General features: G+C 39.6%; 1 protein-coding gene and 1 long non-coding RNA gene across 2 annotated transcripts; both read right to left on the bottom strand.

Moving 5' to 3' along the window:
* Positions 1 to 1591: 1591 nt before the first annotated feature.
* LOC112843906 (uncharacterized) lies at positions 1592 to 3243 on the bottom strand. Its single transcript, XR_003216458.1, has 2 exons — positions 2536 to 3243; positions 1592 to 2446 (listed from the first exon to the last, which is right to left on the bottom strand). It is a non-coding gene; the product is annotated as an uncharacterized LOC112843906 (long non-coding RNA).
* Positions 3244 to 12186: 8943 nt separating this feature from the next.
* uqcrh (ubiquinol-cytochrome c reductase hinge protein) lies at positions 12187 to 14796 on the bottom strand. Its single transcript, XM_003439817.5, has 4 exons — positions 14626 to 14796; positions 14284 to 14319; positions 13740 to 13901; positions 12187 to 12417 (listed from the first exon to the last, which is right to left on the bottom strand). Exons 1-4 carry the CDS (start codon positions 14665 to 14667, stop codon positions 12385 to 12387), a joined length of 273 nt encoding a protein of 90 aa, XP_003439865.1. The 5' UTR covers positions 14668 to 14796; the 3' UTR covers positions 12187 to 12384.
* Between the last annotated feature and the right edge of the window lie 61 nt (positions 14797 to 14857).

Below are 14857 nucleotides of genomic sequence, written 5' to 3'. Positions count from 1 at the left end.
GATATTTCAACATTTATTTATCTAAAACAAAAGTTTACTCTAAATTAATGTTTAACAGTAAAAATAGTTTTTATGTTTTCTACCTAAAGTGTATGTAAATATCTGGTTTCATCTGTGAATATACTGCTGTGTATTGAAATTTCTCTTGTTTTGCATAGATATACTGAACAACATACAAAACATAATATATAAAATAACATCTACCTGAGTTTTTTCTTTGAAAGAAGCTTCTTATGTCCATTGTTGTGTTCATCAGTACACAATTGAAACCGATTTAGAGAGTTTGTTTAGCCGTGGAGGGTAACAACTGAAAATATGAAATGTAGGCTAAGACTCTCTAAAAAATCAGCATTGTTGTTCGGCTTTTTATTTATCCATTTGTTGATTCACTCGAAGAGCAAGTAACGCAACCAACTGATCAGTTTGATATCAATCTTTTGTGATACACCGTCATATTTACATTATTAGTTCAGTACGAATGATTTGCTTTGGTACCTGGTCAAACTTAAGCTCTCCTCTGTCTGCAGCAAACTCGCAGGCAGCAGCTTCTCCCCCCTCGCTCACATGCGTGCTGTGCTCAGTCGCCTAGTACCTGAGCTCGGATCATACCAAAATTAGGGGGAATTTACGACGGTGCCCCATGCTTCTGAAAAAATGACCCGGGCTTAAGCCCAGTAAGCCACCCCCCCGCTCCGCTAATGGTTGACTCCAAATCTCCGGAACACTATGTCGATTTGAGAACGGAAGATCGAAACAGCGAGACCAAGACCGAGACAAGACAAAAGTCCGTCGAGACCAAGACAAGACCAAGACAAAAGTCCATCGAGACCAAGACCGAGACCAAGACAAAAGTCCGTCGAGACCAAGACGAGACCAAGACCACGTAAAAGTGGTCTCGAGACCGGTCTCGAGACCAAGACCGGTCTCGAGACATCCAACTCTAGTCCAGAGGACTTGCAAAAAGACTAAGATGCGACAATAACTGACAGAAGCACCAGAAAAAGACACAAAACACTGACAAATATTGGAGTCACAATAGTCTGATGTGGTTTATTTCTTGATTCTTGGTTGCAACGTCTTCCTATGGAATTCCTAAGGAATTATGGATTGGATCGACTGGTCCCTAAATGCAATTGACACCCCTTTCTCAAAGAGAAGTTTGGGCTTGGGTGAGCCTGAGTGGTGAAGATATCTACCTATTCGGAACCATGGTAACAGGGTTCTGGCTGATCGGAGCTGGCTTGGCCCTGACTTATCGAAGAATTAAGAAAGCGGAACCGGCTGTTCAAACCCCCACAAGGCTGCCCGCTGGGATTGGAACGATGGAAGAGGCGTGAGTTTCTCAAAATGGGCTCATTGAGTCAGCACGGATAAGATCTTGGAAAGGTTACGGCTGCTGTGAATACTCAGAATAAGATCTCTGACTGCAGACTGGATACATCTTGGAAGGGCTAGCCCGGAATAACATCTCTGGGCACAAAATTGGATGACATCTCGGGGAGGCACACTGCCATGAGTTCTCAGACATTGGCTCCTTGAGCACAAGAAGTGACAACATCACAGAACGCAAGTATGGCGAAGCTCGCGGCTCTCCAACGGGAGATTGAGAGACCAGTGTTGGACTGTAGAACTGCTTTGAAATTCATATGAGCTGTTCGCACTAAAGTAAAAAATAACATCACTTATGCGGATACCCCTTTGGCGCCAGCTGCAAGGCCGGAGCTGAACAAAACACCCTGATAACGACTGTATTTAGTCTGTTCCTTCCCATTCTACGCAATTATCAGCATGAATTAATTATCACTTTCAAAACAACATTAAGACATACAACACAAAACATAAAAATTGCTTACTGCAAACTAATTTGTGCATTCAGACTAGTGGTAGAAAATCTTTCACGTTTCCTACAATCACTGAAATGGTAACTCAGATGCATTTATAAACTTATGACCTTTCTCAACCATACTTTTGATCTCCATTTGAATCTCATTCTTTGACATTGCTGTATCAACTCACCCTGTGACTTCAATATAATCTCTTCCTTGTGTGCACCACATTTGTTCACTTGTATGTTGTTCTACTAATTTACTAAGGATTATAGTTTCTTGAAAAAAAGTGATAGGTGGAAAGATAATATGGTTTATCAATGGATGTTTGGTGGCTAAAAGCAGACAAACTGTAATAAACTGTAATGAGAAAGCTTTAAAATGCACAACATCAACATGTGCTAATAAAGACATTGACAGAATGGTGATGTTTAGTCTTAAGCACTGAAAACAAATCTCTATGTACTAGATGATGAAGTTGAGAAGAACATATGAAGTAATTTGTTAAAAGGATCAACTCACAGTTTTTGTAGCGGGGTGGTACCTCCATCTGCCACTAAACCCTTTATCATTAGTTCAGGGGTAATTTGATCAATCTTCAGTGGATAGTGAGGGACCAGCTAAAGACACAAATGACAACACTGAACATATACAACTTACATTACATAGCTGACTCGACAATGATAATACGTGTGTGGGAACATCTTACTGTTTGCCCTGCTTCCTCTAACAGTGCTTTCACCTCTCTGACACCTCGGGCAATGCTTGGAGATGGTTGCATGTAGCCATTGTTTTCCAAATAACCAGTCCTCAAAGATTTGGAGCTTCTGTATATCTAAGGGTGAAGCATTTTCATTTTTTGAGTCAATTAAAAACACAACAAAATTTAACTCATAAATAACAAATTAAAATCAGACATTGCTTTCTAATTTTAAATTTTAAATTTAAATTATGAACAAAAATGGTAGTACCCCTTGACCCAACTGACCGCAAACAAAAAACTAAAAACACCCATGAAATAATCGGCATTAAATCTTATACAGCTAGAAATCCTGTTTATTTCCTCTTAAGTGGTGCTACATTAGGAAGGAAAATATGTGTTAGGCAGCAGAGTTGAGTGTGTGGGCTGCGTCCATGATAAACCTGCCAAATCTTCTCTGCTCTTAACTCTTCTGTTGGTTGTTGTCATTTATTGGCAATTTAACTGTTTAAATATTTTTAAAAAAGGGGCCTCGGTAGCATGTGGAAGAACCATACACAACCACAACAACCTGGCACCTCCTTTTCATGCTGGTCGCCATCTCGGTCACACAATGTGGTTGTGCTTTAGGCTACGTGTTTGAGAATTATACCACGGAGTCAGGTACTTCGGATTTGAGGCCTTAGTTTTCACAGGAGCTACAGTATCCAGAGTCGTACGTAGTGAGGAGGTAAAATTATTAAGAAGATAATCGACCTCTGTTGGAGTAGCGTTCAGATAGCTGCTCTGCTCTATGTTGGTACAGGGCATTGAAGATGATAACAGTGGGTGGATTATATTCTTAAACTTAGTTACAGCACTTTCAGAAAGACATCTACTGTGATAAAGTCTACTCTCCACTGCTGTGTAATCAATTATTGTAAATGTAAATGTTATCAGGAAATGATCAGACAGCAGAGGGTTTTCAGGAAACACTGTTAAATGTTCAGTTTCTATGCCATATGTTAAAACAAGATGTAGAGTGTGATTAAAGTGGTGGGTGGGTTCTTTTACACTTTGAGAGAAGCCAATTGAGTCTAATAACAGATTAAATGCCATGTTGAGGCTGTCATTTTTAGCATCTACATGGATGTTAAAATCACCCACAATAATTATTTTATCTGAGCTGAGCACTAAATCAGATAAAAAGTCTGAGAAATCAGAGAGAAACTCTGTGTAAGGCCCAGGTGGACGATAGATGATAACAAGTAAGACTGGTTTCTGAGTTTTACAGCTGGGGTGGACGTCTAAACATTTACTGTAGTGTGAGAACTCAGGCTTTGTGTGTGTGGAGTATAATTGGAACAGAGGGACAGTCGAAACACCTAACATAACTTACGTGTACAACAAGTCAGAGCTCTTGTTTCTCTTCTGAACATTGGCATTAACACGCTCTCTGATCATGAGAAATGCAATAGCATCTCCAATACAAAGATATTGGCAACGTTGATTTTTCAAAGGTAAAACTGTCACCTCACCAGACCCGTTGCACGTTGAATAACTGACTGTGCTGCAGCTTAGCTCATTGCAATCTTCATTCTCTGCTCTTAAGACTGACATATATTGTGAAGTATTGCCTTTCAAGGTTGTCAGACAAGAGAAATGTGCAAGGTGGTGAATAGGGTAGAGTTGAGAGCAGTTGTACCCATTGTAGAATCCAATTAAATTGCATAATAAATTGCAACCAATAATGTTAGACCATTATTGATTTGAAGTGGTCGAACATTATTGGTTTGGAGTCATGTCTGGTGAATGTGTAAGGCAAAGAAAAACACAATTTAGTGTTTCTTCAATTTGCTGATTTGTATTTGGTTATGTAGCAATCTCTACAGCTGCAGGTGTTACATTTTTTAACCACCAATGTTGTTACTGCTGTCTGCAATTGCTCTCAACACTCTCTATGAAAAATGTCATTAAAATATTTTTAGCCCTTTGCAATTGCTGTGCAATATTTTACAAATTATCTACTATTTATTGTTCATCAATAAGTTAAATTATTTCTTGGAGTTAAATATTTTTGTTGATATTTTTTAAAAGTTAACATTTGCAATGAACTGGTTAGGCACTTTTACAGCTGTAAAACTGTATCGTGATTTTTCAACTGTACCCAGCATAGGTACAGTTGAAACTAAACTCTGTTTTTCTGTGGCTACTGGGTGACCCCCTCGTCTGGGGATCTCCTCAGCCCTTCCCAGGAAGGTGGCACGGATGCCCCTCTGGTGGTACTCCTTGGGCTCTCGCACTCTGGGGCCTCTGGATGTCTGGAGCCTGGATCTCCTCCATGCCTGCTTCATTCCCTGGGGGACGGGGCTATGGGCCTCCACACCCTCTAGCAGATCGTTACATGGGGAAACCTTTTGTATACAAGTGCGTTGATCCACACAGGTGTGCACATGGGTGTTCACTGTTCGTAGACATAAACTACACCTTTCTTAGCTGCTACTTCAAAGCACATTGTGCGCTGTCTGTCCTGCGTGCTGCACAACAACTTTCAATATTTAGTATTTACTGCTGTTCACACTTAGCTAGATTAACGTGATGGTGTTGTGTTTAGTATGTTGGTTTGTTTTTGTTTGGTTTTTTTTGCTTGTCTTCTCTTCTTTTTCTCTCAACAGGTGATCCAGGAGATTTTTTTTTTTCTCTTTGTCTTTGTAAGTGTCCTTTCTCACTGTCCCTTTTCCCTTCTGTTTTTCTTTTCCTTCCTCTCTTTCTTTCTCCCTTTCCTATCCCCCAGTCATGTCTGTCCCATCTGTAACAACTGAAAATAAAATAAATAATAACAACAAAGTTTGATCAAATGGACCAATACGGCAATGCCATGATGATCCATTTGGCAGAATAAATCCATTTGGTATCCTTGTTGGTCTTCAGACAACAATTCTGACAGCTAAAGAACCAAATGGGACAGACAAAAAAGAAAAGAAAGAAAAGAAAAAAAAAGAAACTAAACTCTGTTATAAACATATACATTCTATGTTATAAACCAACTGAGAAACCCAATTAAAGGAAAAATAATATGAAATAACTTATTTTCAGTCACTAGCTTTTGTGTGGCAAAGAAAAAAGTTAAAAATTTACCAATTGTACTTTGGTCTACCCAATTCTTGCCACACAGTAAAATCCCAAATGCTGCACTTTGAACAGAAAACTCCTAAATAATCTCAGTTTTTCGCTTTGACCACTCAGTTTGGTTTACTGATTTTCAACAATAAAATATACTTTTGTGGCGTTTGAGTTTTAACCAGATTAACTGATTGTGAACTCACATATTCATTAATGTCACTATTTCACTTGTTAGGACAAAGAAAAAAGGGATGGAGCAGAGGAAGCAGAGGTCTTGCAGATTACACCTTTGCTCCTAATTTTGTAAAACAATGAGATTTGCAAGAAAGATAGTGCTTGTCCTAAATCAACTGAATAATTTGATCACTTATTTATGATCAAATAAAAAGAAATTCTCTCAAAGAATTTATATGATGAATGGGATACTAAACAAAAGCAAATGTACTATGTACTAATTCATATATGCATACAATGTAAATCACTGCGACTTACTTCCACATGCAGTAATTCCTCGTGAGGAAGAAAGTGAACATCATTATCAACGAAAATATGTTTTTTTAATTATTATTAAAAATATCAATTTATTTTCAAAGTAGTTCAGTGAGTGCTGTTATGAAACATGTTACCTATCAGAAGGGAGCTGTCAGCAGGCAATTAGTGTACTTTAAAGTCCAAAAAGAGTAATTTATTGTTTTTATAACACAATTTCATCCAAAATACTTTGTTGAAACATATACTGTCAGGTAAATATCACAGTATGTTAATGATATTTAAAAAATTAAAGACAAGAGAATCTTTCAGAAGATTAATATCTTGCTGCAAACGGAGATATTGAAACAGACGGCTCACTGCCACTGATTAACTAAAGTACACACACAAACACTCACGTAGTTTATGTCTGTTTTGATATGTTAGTGACCTTATTTTTTAAACATTGCCTGTGAAGCCCTTAACTTTCATTTAACCTTTAGCAAATAGCCAAAAAACAAAGTGTCTAGATTAAGCTTGTAGGATACAGGATACAAATACTCAAGTTAACATGTTTCCTTTGAAGTCTGCAGAAAAGTTTATTTACAATCACCAGGTGAAATATATACAAAGTGCGGGTCGAGATTTCCAGGGATCAACGGGAAGGAGGGGGAAAGGTCCATACATGCAGTCACGATCACACACGCCACACTCCGCTTCTGCCAAAACACTCTCACCCCGCTGGCACCACACTGCCAAACTCAGGAATCCAGGGAAGGTAAACAGGAACAGGCCAAGGGGAAGTACAGCCTGTACATACCCTGGAGTCTTTGGCGGATCTAGAGGGGTGGTATGGGGTGGCAAGTGTCACCCTAAAATGATCCCTTGCCACCCTTAGTGCCACCCTCTTTTTGCATATGACAGTGTCATTCATTAAAATAAAATAGCATTAACACTTTGAGCCTAGCAGCAATTAAAATGGAATATAAATTATAACACTGAATATAAATTCTAAAACTGAATATATTACATGGTGTTACCTCGCCCCCCCATTTGACAATGGTTCAGCCCATAGCGCAGAGCGGCTTTATTTCATGTTTTCGGTAGCGATGGATGCCTATGATTGTGACAGAGCACATTTGAATCAACACCATGGACATTTCAGATTTGACACAGGTGGTTATTTGTTACACCCTGGAAATGGAATGAAGGTGAGGGTCGTTAACCGTCTGGGGTCACAGGACACGCCGCACCTCCAAATCACATGACTGATTTAAGCTGACATAACAACAAGCTGCAGTCACGTTGAGTCTCTATTTCAGATTGTGTTGAAAGTTCGGATTTCAAAGCATACATCAGTTTTTAAATTTTAATGATAGGCCACTAAATCCAGAGTTATGATAAAAAATACAATAAAAAAATAAAGAAAGGTAAAAAGCCACCTCTTTCCTATTGGTGGAAAAATGTACTATGTTGACCAATAAAAAAAATGTCAACACATGTGATTTGGTTGTTTAGGGGAAAGTTTTGGGAGTGACAGCAGCAAGAGAGAGAGGGAGAGAGAGAGAGAGAGATCGATAGCGAGTTTTGAGATGTGAGAGATTTGTGACATTTAGCATGGAGTGTATAGTTAGTGTGTTGTGTTGTCTTGTGTAGTTAGTGTGTAGTGTATTCCTTGTTCTGTTTTGTGTGTCAGTATGGGTACTAATGAATGTCACAAAGGCAGATTGGTAAACACTGTCTCCAGGTGGAAAATCGGAGGAGTAGAATTTATTGTCATTGCACATGTCACAAGTACAGGCAACGAAATGCAGTTTGCATCCATCCAGAAAGCGCTTAAGCAATTATATAGATATATTACAAAATATATATTAGCAATAATATAGATATATAGATATATTACAGAAATGGGTCTGTTATAGGTATGAGGGTACAAAATATGGGTCTATTATGGGTATGTTACAATGTACATGGTATGAAGGTAGGTTATGAATATTCTATAACTATAAGTATGTACAGGCTATGAACAGGACATAAATATGAAAACTATACAGAAATACGAACTATGCAAGTTATAAACAGTTGTAAACAGTTGTAGAATTATAATTTTCGTATTGTGCAGAATTATTGTCTATACAGCATTTACAGTAGTGCAGTTAAGATAAGTGAAATATGTGGATAATTTCTACAGAAATTAGAAAATTATCCATATAGCCTCTTTATATAGAGGCTATATAAAGTGCTAGTGGTTGTGAGTGGTGGTTCAGTCCATGTTATTATTGTGTGTATGAGGGTACAGTTGTCCATTTGTTTGTTTTTGTCCATTGTGTGTGTGTAGGTGGTTGTGGGTGTGTGTATGTTCAGTCCATGAGTTTAACGTGGGTCAGATGTCAGGAGGCAGAGTTCAGGAGTCTGACAGCTGTGGGGAAGAAGCCGTTCCGGTACCTGGTGGTCTTAGTCTGGAGGCTCCTGTAGCGCCTCCCGGAGGGCAGGAGGGTGAAGAGTCCATGTGCTGGGTGACTGGGGTCTTTGATATTTTCCCAGCCCTTTTCAGACACCGCTTCCTGTAGATGTCATTTATGGCAGGAAGTGGTGCTCCGGCGATGCACTGGGCAGTTTTCACGACCCTCTGCAACGCCTTCCGGTCCGAGGCAGAGCAGTTCCCGTACCAGACTGTTATACAGTTGGTCAGGATGCTCTCGATGGTGCAGCGATAGAACTTCACCAGGATGTCTGAGGACAGGTGGTTCTTCCTCAGAGTCCTCAGGAAGAAGAGGCGCTGGTGAGCCTTCTTGACCAGCTTGGAGCAGTTTGTCGTCCAGATGAGATCCTCGGAGATGTGGACACCCAGGAACTTGAAGCTGCTCACACGCTCCACTGTCGCCCCTTTAATGTAGATGAGTGGATGTGGGTCAGCACTCCTGCAAGCTCCCTAGAACACGCTTTGAGAACACGCCCGGGAATGCCATCAGGACCTGCAGCCTTGTGGACATTAATTCTGCTCAGCACCGCTCCTACATCAGTGGGGGAGAGAGTCAGTGTTTGGTGGTCCGGAATCACGTCTGCTTTGGTTGCAGTTGTTGGATGCCCTTGCTAAAAACGAGCATAAAAGTTGTTGAGCTCGTTGAGGAAGGAGACATCAGAGGATGCGGGAGAGGGTTTGGTTGTCCTGTAGTCTGTAATGGTCTGGAGTCCTTATCACATGCGAAGTGTTCTTCTACCTTTTTTTTGTAATGGTGTTTGGCTTTTTTGATACCCCTCTTTAGCTTAGCCCTGGCTGTATTGTAGGCCTGTGCATCTCCTGACCTGAAGGCGGTGTTGCGGGCCTTCAGGAGGAGACGGACATCCCGGTTCATCCAAGGCTTCTGGTTGGGGTACATGGTGATCCGTTTCTGGGTGGTGATACTGTATGTAGTTTTGGAGATGTAATCCAGTACAGATGAGACGTACTGGTCCAAGTCTGTGTGGGTGAACGTATTCCAGTCTGTGTTTTTGAATCTGTCCTGGAGCACTGCGTCTGTCCCCTCTGGCCACACTTTAATTGTCCTCACAGCAGGTTTCACACGTTGGATGAGTGGTGAGTACCGAGGTGTAAGGAACAGGGAGAGATGGTCCGATTGTCCAATGTGGGGGAGGGGTGTTGCTTTGTAGGCCCCAGGCTGGAGCCTACAAAGAGTGATACTCCTCCTGCTGTCAGGCCTGCAGGTTTATGCCTGTGGTGTTCTCCTCTGTCTTGTGGCAGACAAGCAATTTTTTTTACTGGCACAAGTAATTTGTGGGGCATCTTACTGTGACACTTGATTCTTCTCTCATTTTAGTTATAGTAGTATTTTTAAATGGTTGTACAAAAAAATAAATAAATAAATAAAACAATTTGAAGGTGAAATACAAATGTAAAATCAAAAGTAGTCAGAAACGGCCAATTATATTTTGGACCTCAGAGGGTTAACCCAATAAATCATGAAAAATTAGGTTTCAATTTTTGTTCATGACAGTGCAGATTTCTGACATTTTGTGTAAATTTAAGCACGTAACAATTAGATTTTTTCAAACAGAAAACTGTGTTAAACTTAAGTTAGACTTTTGTTGTGTTTGTAAATGAATGTTTTATTAACATTCCAGAGAAAACGGCATTTTATTCAAAATATTTAACAATAATATCCATTAAGTCAGATTCTTTTTGATACACCCTAGTGATTTCTGAAGGTAAAATCAAATACAAGCAGTTGAATGTGACAGGGAATGTGGGGAATGACATGAGGTAAACATGCAGCTGGCTGAGAAAAAAACTGGGCACTTCTCTGACACCATTGGTGGGTCATCGGTTATTGGACATTCTTTATATTTTCTTTATATTATTGAAACTGAAATGCAGCAGACGAACAGCTTACTATAGGTTCCCTGGTATCACATGACTATCACGGTCTTTACACATTTCTTAAGAAAATTCAGAAATGACTCTACTTTTTAAGGAAACATAAGAAGGCTAACTTCCAGCAATATGCACAGAGGAGTAATAGGAAACATCCAAGCATGAGATCTACAAAGCCTAGGGCAGATGTGCTACAGCAGCTGACTGAAACCACATTAAAGTACACGGGTACACATTTACAAGTCTGTTTGCACTGAAATGTTGTTGCTGCATGAAAAGCTTGTCTCATAGTGATTCCATAACACCAGCTTCACTAAAGATTTACTCAACAGGGCAAAAGAGCACAGTCCCCAAATAGTGCTGATAGGTGTTTGACTACAAAAAAAGATTGATTTTGAAGATCATGTATGTTTGTGCGTGTGTATATCTGTATATCAGACAACATGCTAACAATAAGCAAGGCAAAAGCCCTGAGTGATGTTAAAGCTGAGTTAATGCCGACCTCAGCCCAGCAGCCAGGCTCTGAACATCAACAGGTAACAAACTGATGAGCAGTGAGACTGCGGCCTCGTTTCTTCTTCATGTTTCTGAAGTAAAATCACTGTGGCGATCGCTTGCAACAAAGATTGCATGTGTCTTGCCTTGGTCTGCGCCTGCTGGTGTAGTCTTTTGGTTTCCTGCCCTTTAGCCTTCACACTTGATTCTCATCATACCATCAAAGACAGGTATTTAAGGTCCACGTTCTTTGGAAAGGAATTGCTAAATATTTACCAGTCATAATCACCTGCCTGTCAAGCCCCTGTTGTCTCTGCCTACTTAAGGAACTGTAAACAGTCACTCCCTTTGCTGCCTTCCTTCTGGAAAAAATCAAGTAAGAATCTAATCCAATCAGCACATTAAGGCTTCCTCTCTTCAAACCACACAGACCAACTCTTTTCTGGCAGAAGTGGATTCCTGTGTCTTGACCCAAGCCACCCCTGTCTGCAAGTCCTTGTGTGAACTTGAGTTACCTATGACTAAATTATTCAAACTATATACTTTTGGGTTCAGGTCTTGCATTAGTCTTACACCATAACTGCCTTAGTGGATATGACATTGCTAGGGTGTGACTGGATCTGAGTGACATAAATTTTGTCATCAGCTGGTGAGCATGGGGGTTCATGCAGATGTCCACATGACTACATTTCTTATCTGCTGGATACCAAAAGTGGTTCGGCATCCGCTGGTCCAAGATATGTTTTGCTGCCATTTCAAGCAGCAATGCTCCTCTAAAGTTTTATAAAGTAATATAGTAGCTGAAGACACGAGTGTACAATCATTACATTTTTTACCAGGATTTTGATATAACAATACAGAAGCTCAGACATTCACAGGCAACGCAGATAAAGGTACTGCAATAGTTTGAAAAAAACGAGACCTTCTGGGAAAAAAATGATTTCTTTGCTTCTGGTGTTGACTTCTCCTTGGTTTTGTCTAACTGGTGGAGAATACTGCAGCAAGTACTTGTGCTCTCAAAAGTGGTATTAATGGCATGGAGCTGTGGTGGCACCACTGTTTGTGTGCAACAGAACTGCTGTGGCCATCATAGTTGGGATATCAGTAGTTGACTTGTTGGTGGAGCTGGCTTGCTGAAAGAACATAGACGCGAGTATTTACCAGTGACTGTAGAAAAGCAGAGATTTGATCATATTATAAAAAAATCACCATGGGGGGGATGGTAAGATGTTTAAGCCATCATCTTTAATGAAATGTTGACTCCGACATGTTAAATACTTTTTTTTTACATGAGCAGATAATGTATACACTTCAAGTTACAACATACAGTAGATCCACAAATGGATGTATTTTACTCCAAGTTCTTCTTACGATACAATATGTGAAGAATGCCATTAGCCGGTGGTCAAATACTGAGAGCTTCATTTGACAGAATGGAACAATTTATGTGCCACCTGTAGAGAGGATACAATAAATAATTCATCAGTGCAAACAAACAAAGACATTTCATATCACTTAAGTTACTGCTCTTACATGTAGGCCATACAAATGGATAGTTTCTTGTATATGCTGCTCTTATGTTGGCAACTGCCAGATAAAAGTGTGCCCTATTGCCATGGTAAGCAAACGTTAACTTCATGTATGAGGGACTGCAGCTTTGCTTGCAAATGTTGAGTAGAAATGTAATGATTATCTCTATGATTTCTGATAAAAATCTTCCTTCAGTCATATTTATCTAAGCCTTCAGGAGATCAAAACTGTCTTTAAGAGTAAAAACAGTCCTACTTTACACATCATAATACCACTCACTTTCAGGTTTGCACTCATACAGAGCAAAACACAGAGCTCAGTCATAAAACGGAAGGCCAGGTCTATTTATTAGTTTAGTTTATTATCACAACTCAGATTGCTCAATCAACTACGATTGGTTATAGATCAACTTGACCCTGGAGAACAGCAGTTCTTGAGACAGACAGTGGAGGTGGAAACACTGTCTAAAGATTTAAAAATTGCTCCAAGAGCATTCTTAAAGTAACAACATCTTTGAGGGTTGTTATTTATTTTCTATTAAATATAAGACAGCCTAAGTAGCTATTAGCATTTATTATGATAAAAGAACAGTTTTTACAATTCTAACAAGCTTCAAAGTCAAACTTTGGTATGCCCACGTTTATTATTCAACACAGCCTGAACTCTGTTAGGCAAGGTTTTCTATAACTTCTTTAAGTAATTTTTAATAACTCCCAATACTTATTGAAAGGGCTTTGAGAACTACTGCTCAAAACCACTTGAAAGATTCTGACACCCCCACTTTGATTTATCAGACTCCTGAACACTCAGTGACTGGACTGACACACACACTTTCATACACGTCACTACATCAAGCACTTATCTGCACAATCCCATACACACATACCTTCCTCAAGTTACTGTTTGCACAATGCTCAGTCTTTTTGCACAACCCACTGTCATTGTTGCACTTTTTTATTGCACTGATTTTGTTTTGTTTTTTTGCATCTGTACACTTGCACTTTATGTAGTCCTCTGTTGATTGTCTGTTATATGTTATACATAGCGCCATGGTCTTGGAGGAATGTTGTCTCACTTCACTGTGTACTGTACCACAGCACATGGTTGAAATGACAGTAAAACCACTCGACTTGACACTGACTCTTTGAAAACAAAATATAAAGAAATGAGGGACTGAGAACACCTGCTCTTTTGTCAGGTTTTTTTAGTCTTTCTACCTGGTACAGCTGGCTAACGGCACACTTACACAGTGGTCTCGAGCATGTAGGAAGTCAAACAGCTCCTCGGTACAGTCCTCCTCCGTTGAAGACCGGGAGCCAACTCTGGTCTCACATTGCTCCAGACGTTCCCAGGTGTGAACGCAGTGTTCTGTCTCCGCACACTTCTGCCGCAGTGATTCAATAGGATCCTGAAAGAGAAAGTTTAGCACTCAAAGCAACTGGCTTTCAATAAGAGACACATATGTCAGCGTCAGTGTCCAAATGAGTGCAATGCAATATAGCTGAGAAAAAAAGGAAAGTCCATTTGGTAAAAAAAAAAATCCATGAAGTGGGTGGGTTTTTTTGTTTTCTTTTTATATGGGGGAAAACTGCCACACATTTTTTTCAAATATCAAATGAGAAAGTAAATTATCACTTTAAGAAGCCTCTTTACACCTGGCAATTACTGTCCTATTCATTTTCCTGTTTTTTAAATTGGTTTTGTTCAGTCAAGACCAAAATAAAACCATCAGTTATAATGGGATAATTTTGGCATACTTTGATTCTGTTAAGGTTATTTAATTAACTTACCACCATCTCTTCCTCTTCCTCCTCTTCTTCCTCCTCCTGAAATACACACGACCAAATGAATAACATCAATAAACCACCACCCTCGAGAAATTGCTATCAATTGCTCTTGTATTCATTCATCTTCACCAGTTAGTCCGTCATTATTATCATTGACTGCGATTTGATTCTGCTGCGTTAATTAACCTTTAATTTTGTTCTGAACAGAGATGTTTAGAGAGGTTGGCTAATGCTAATGTCAGCTAAGTCAGGATGCATCGTAGTTAGCCTCGTTGTATTAGCCTATAAGCTAAACGTCAAACGTCACTAGCTTACGAAATCATATCTGTAACAAATACTAAGAACCTCTGGCTCTCCGTTCGTGATCATTTTCTCCTCGAAAACCATGATTTCGGTGGTCTTATCCTTGAATCAGCTAGCTGTCAAATCTCAGATATTGGAGGACACAGCAGGTCATACGAGCTAATAAGCTAGCGAAGGCAAACACTTCATTTCCGGTTGCTTAACTTTCAAAATCAAACTGCTCTTCGTTCATTGCCTTAACATATTATTTAGAGGCCACCTCGAATCCAAGCGG

Source organism: Oreochromis niloticus, linkage group LG23 (assembly GCF_001858045.2).
Source record: "Oreochromis niloticus isolate F11D_XX linkage group LG23, O_niloticus_UMD_NMBU, whole genome shotgun sequence".
NCBI lineage: Eukaryota > Metazoa > Chordata > Actinopteri > Cichliformes > Cichlidae > Oreochromis > Oreochromis niloticus.
The sequence above is the reverse complement of the archived record's forward strand: the minus strand, read 5'-3'. Positions and strand labels throughout refer to the sequence as shown.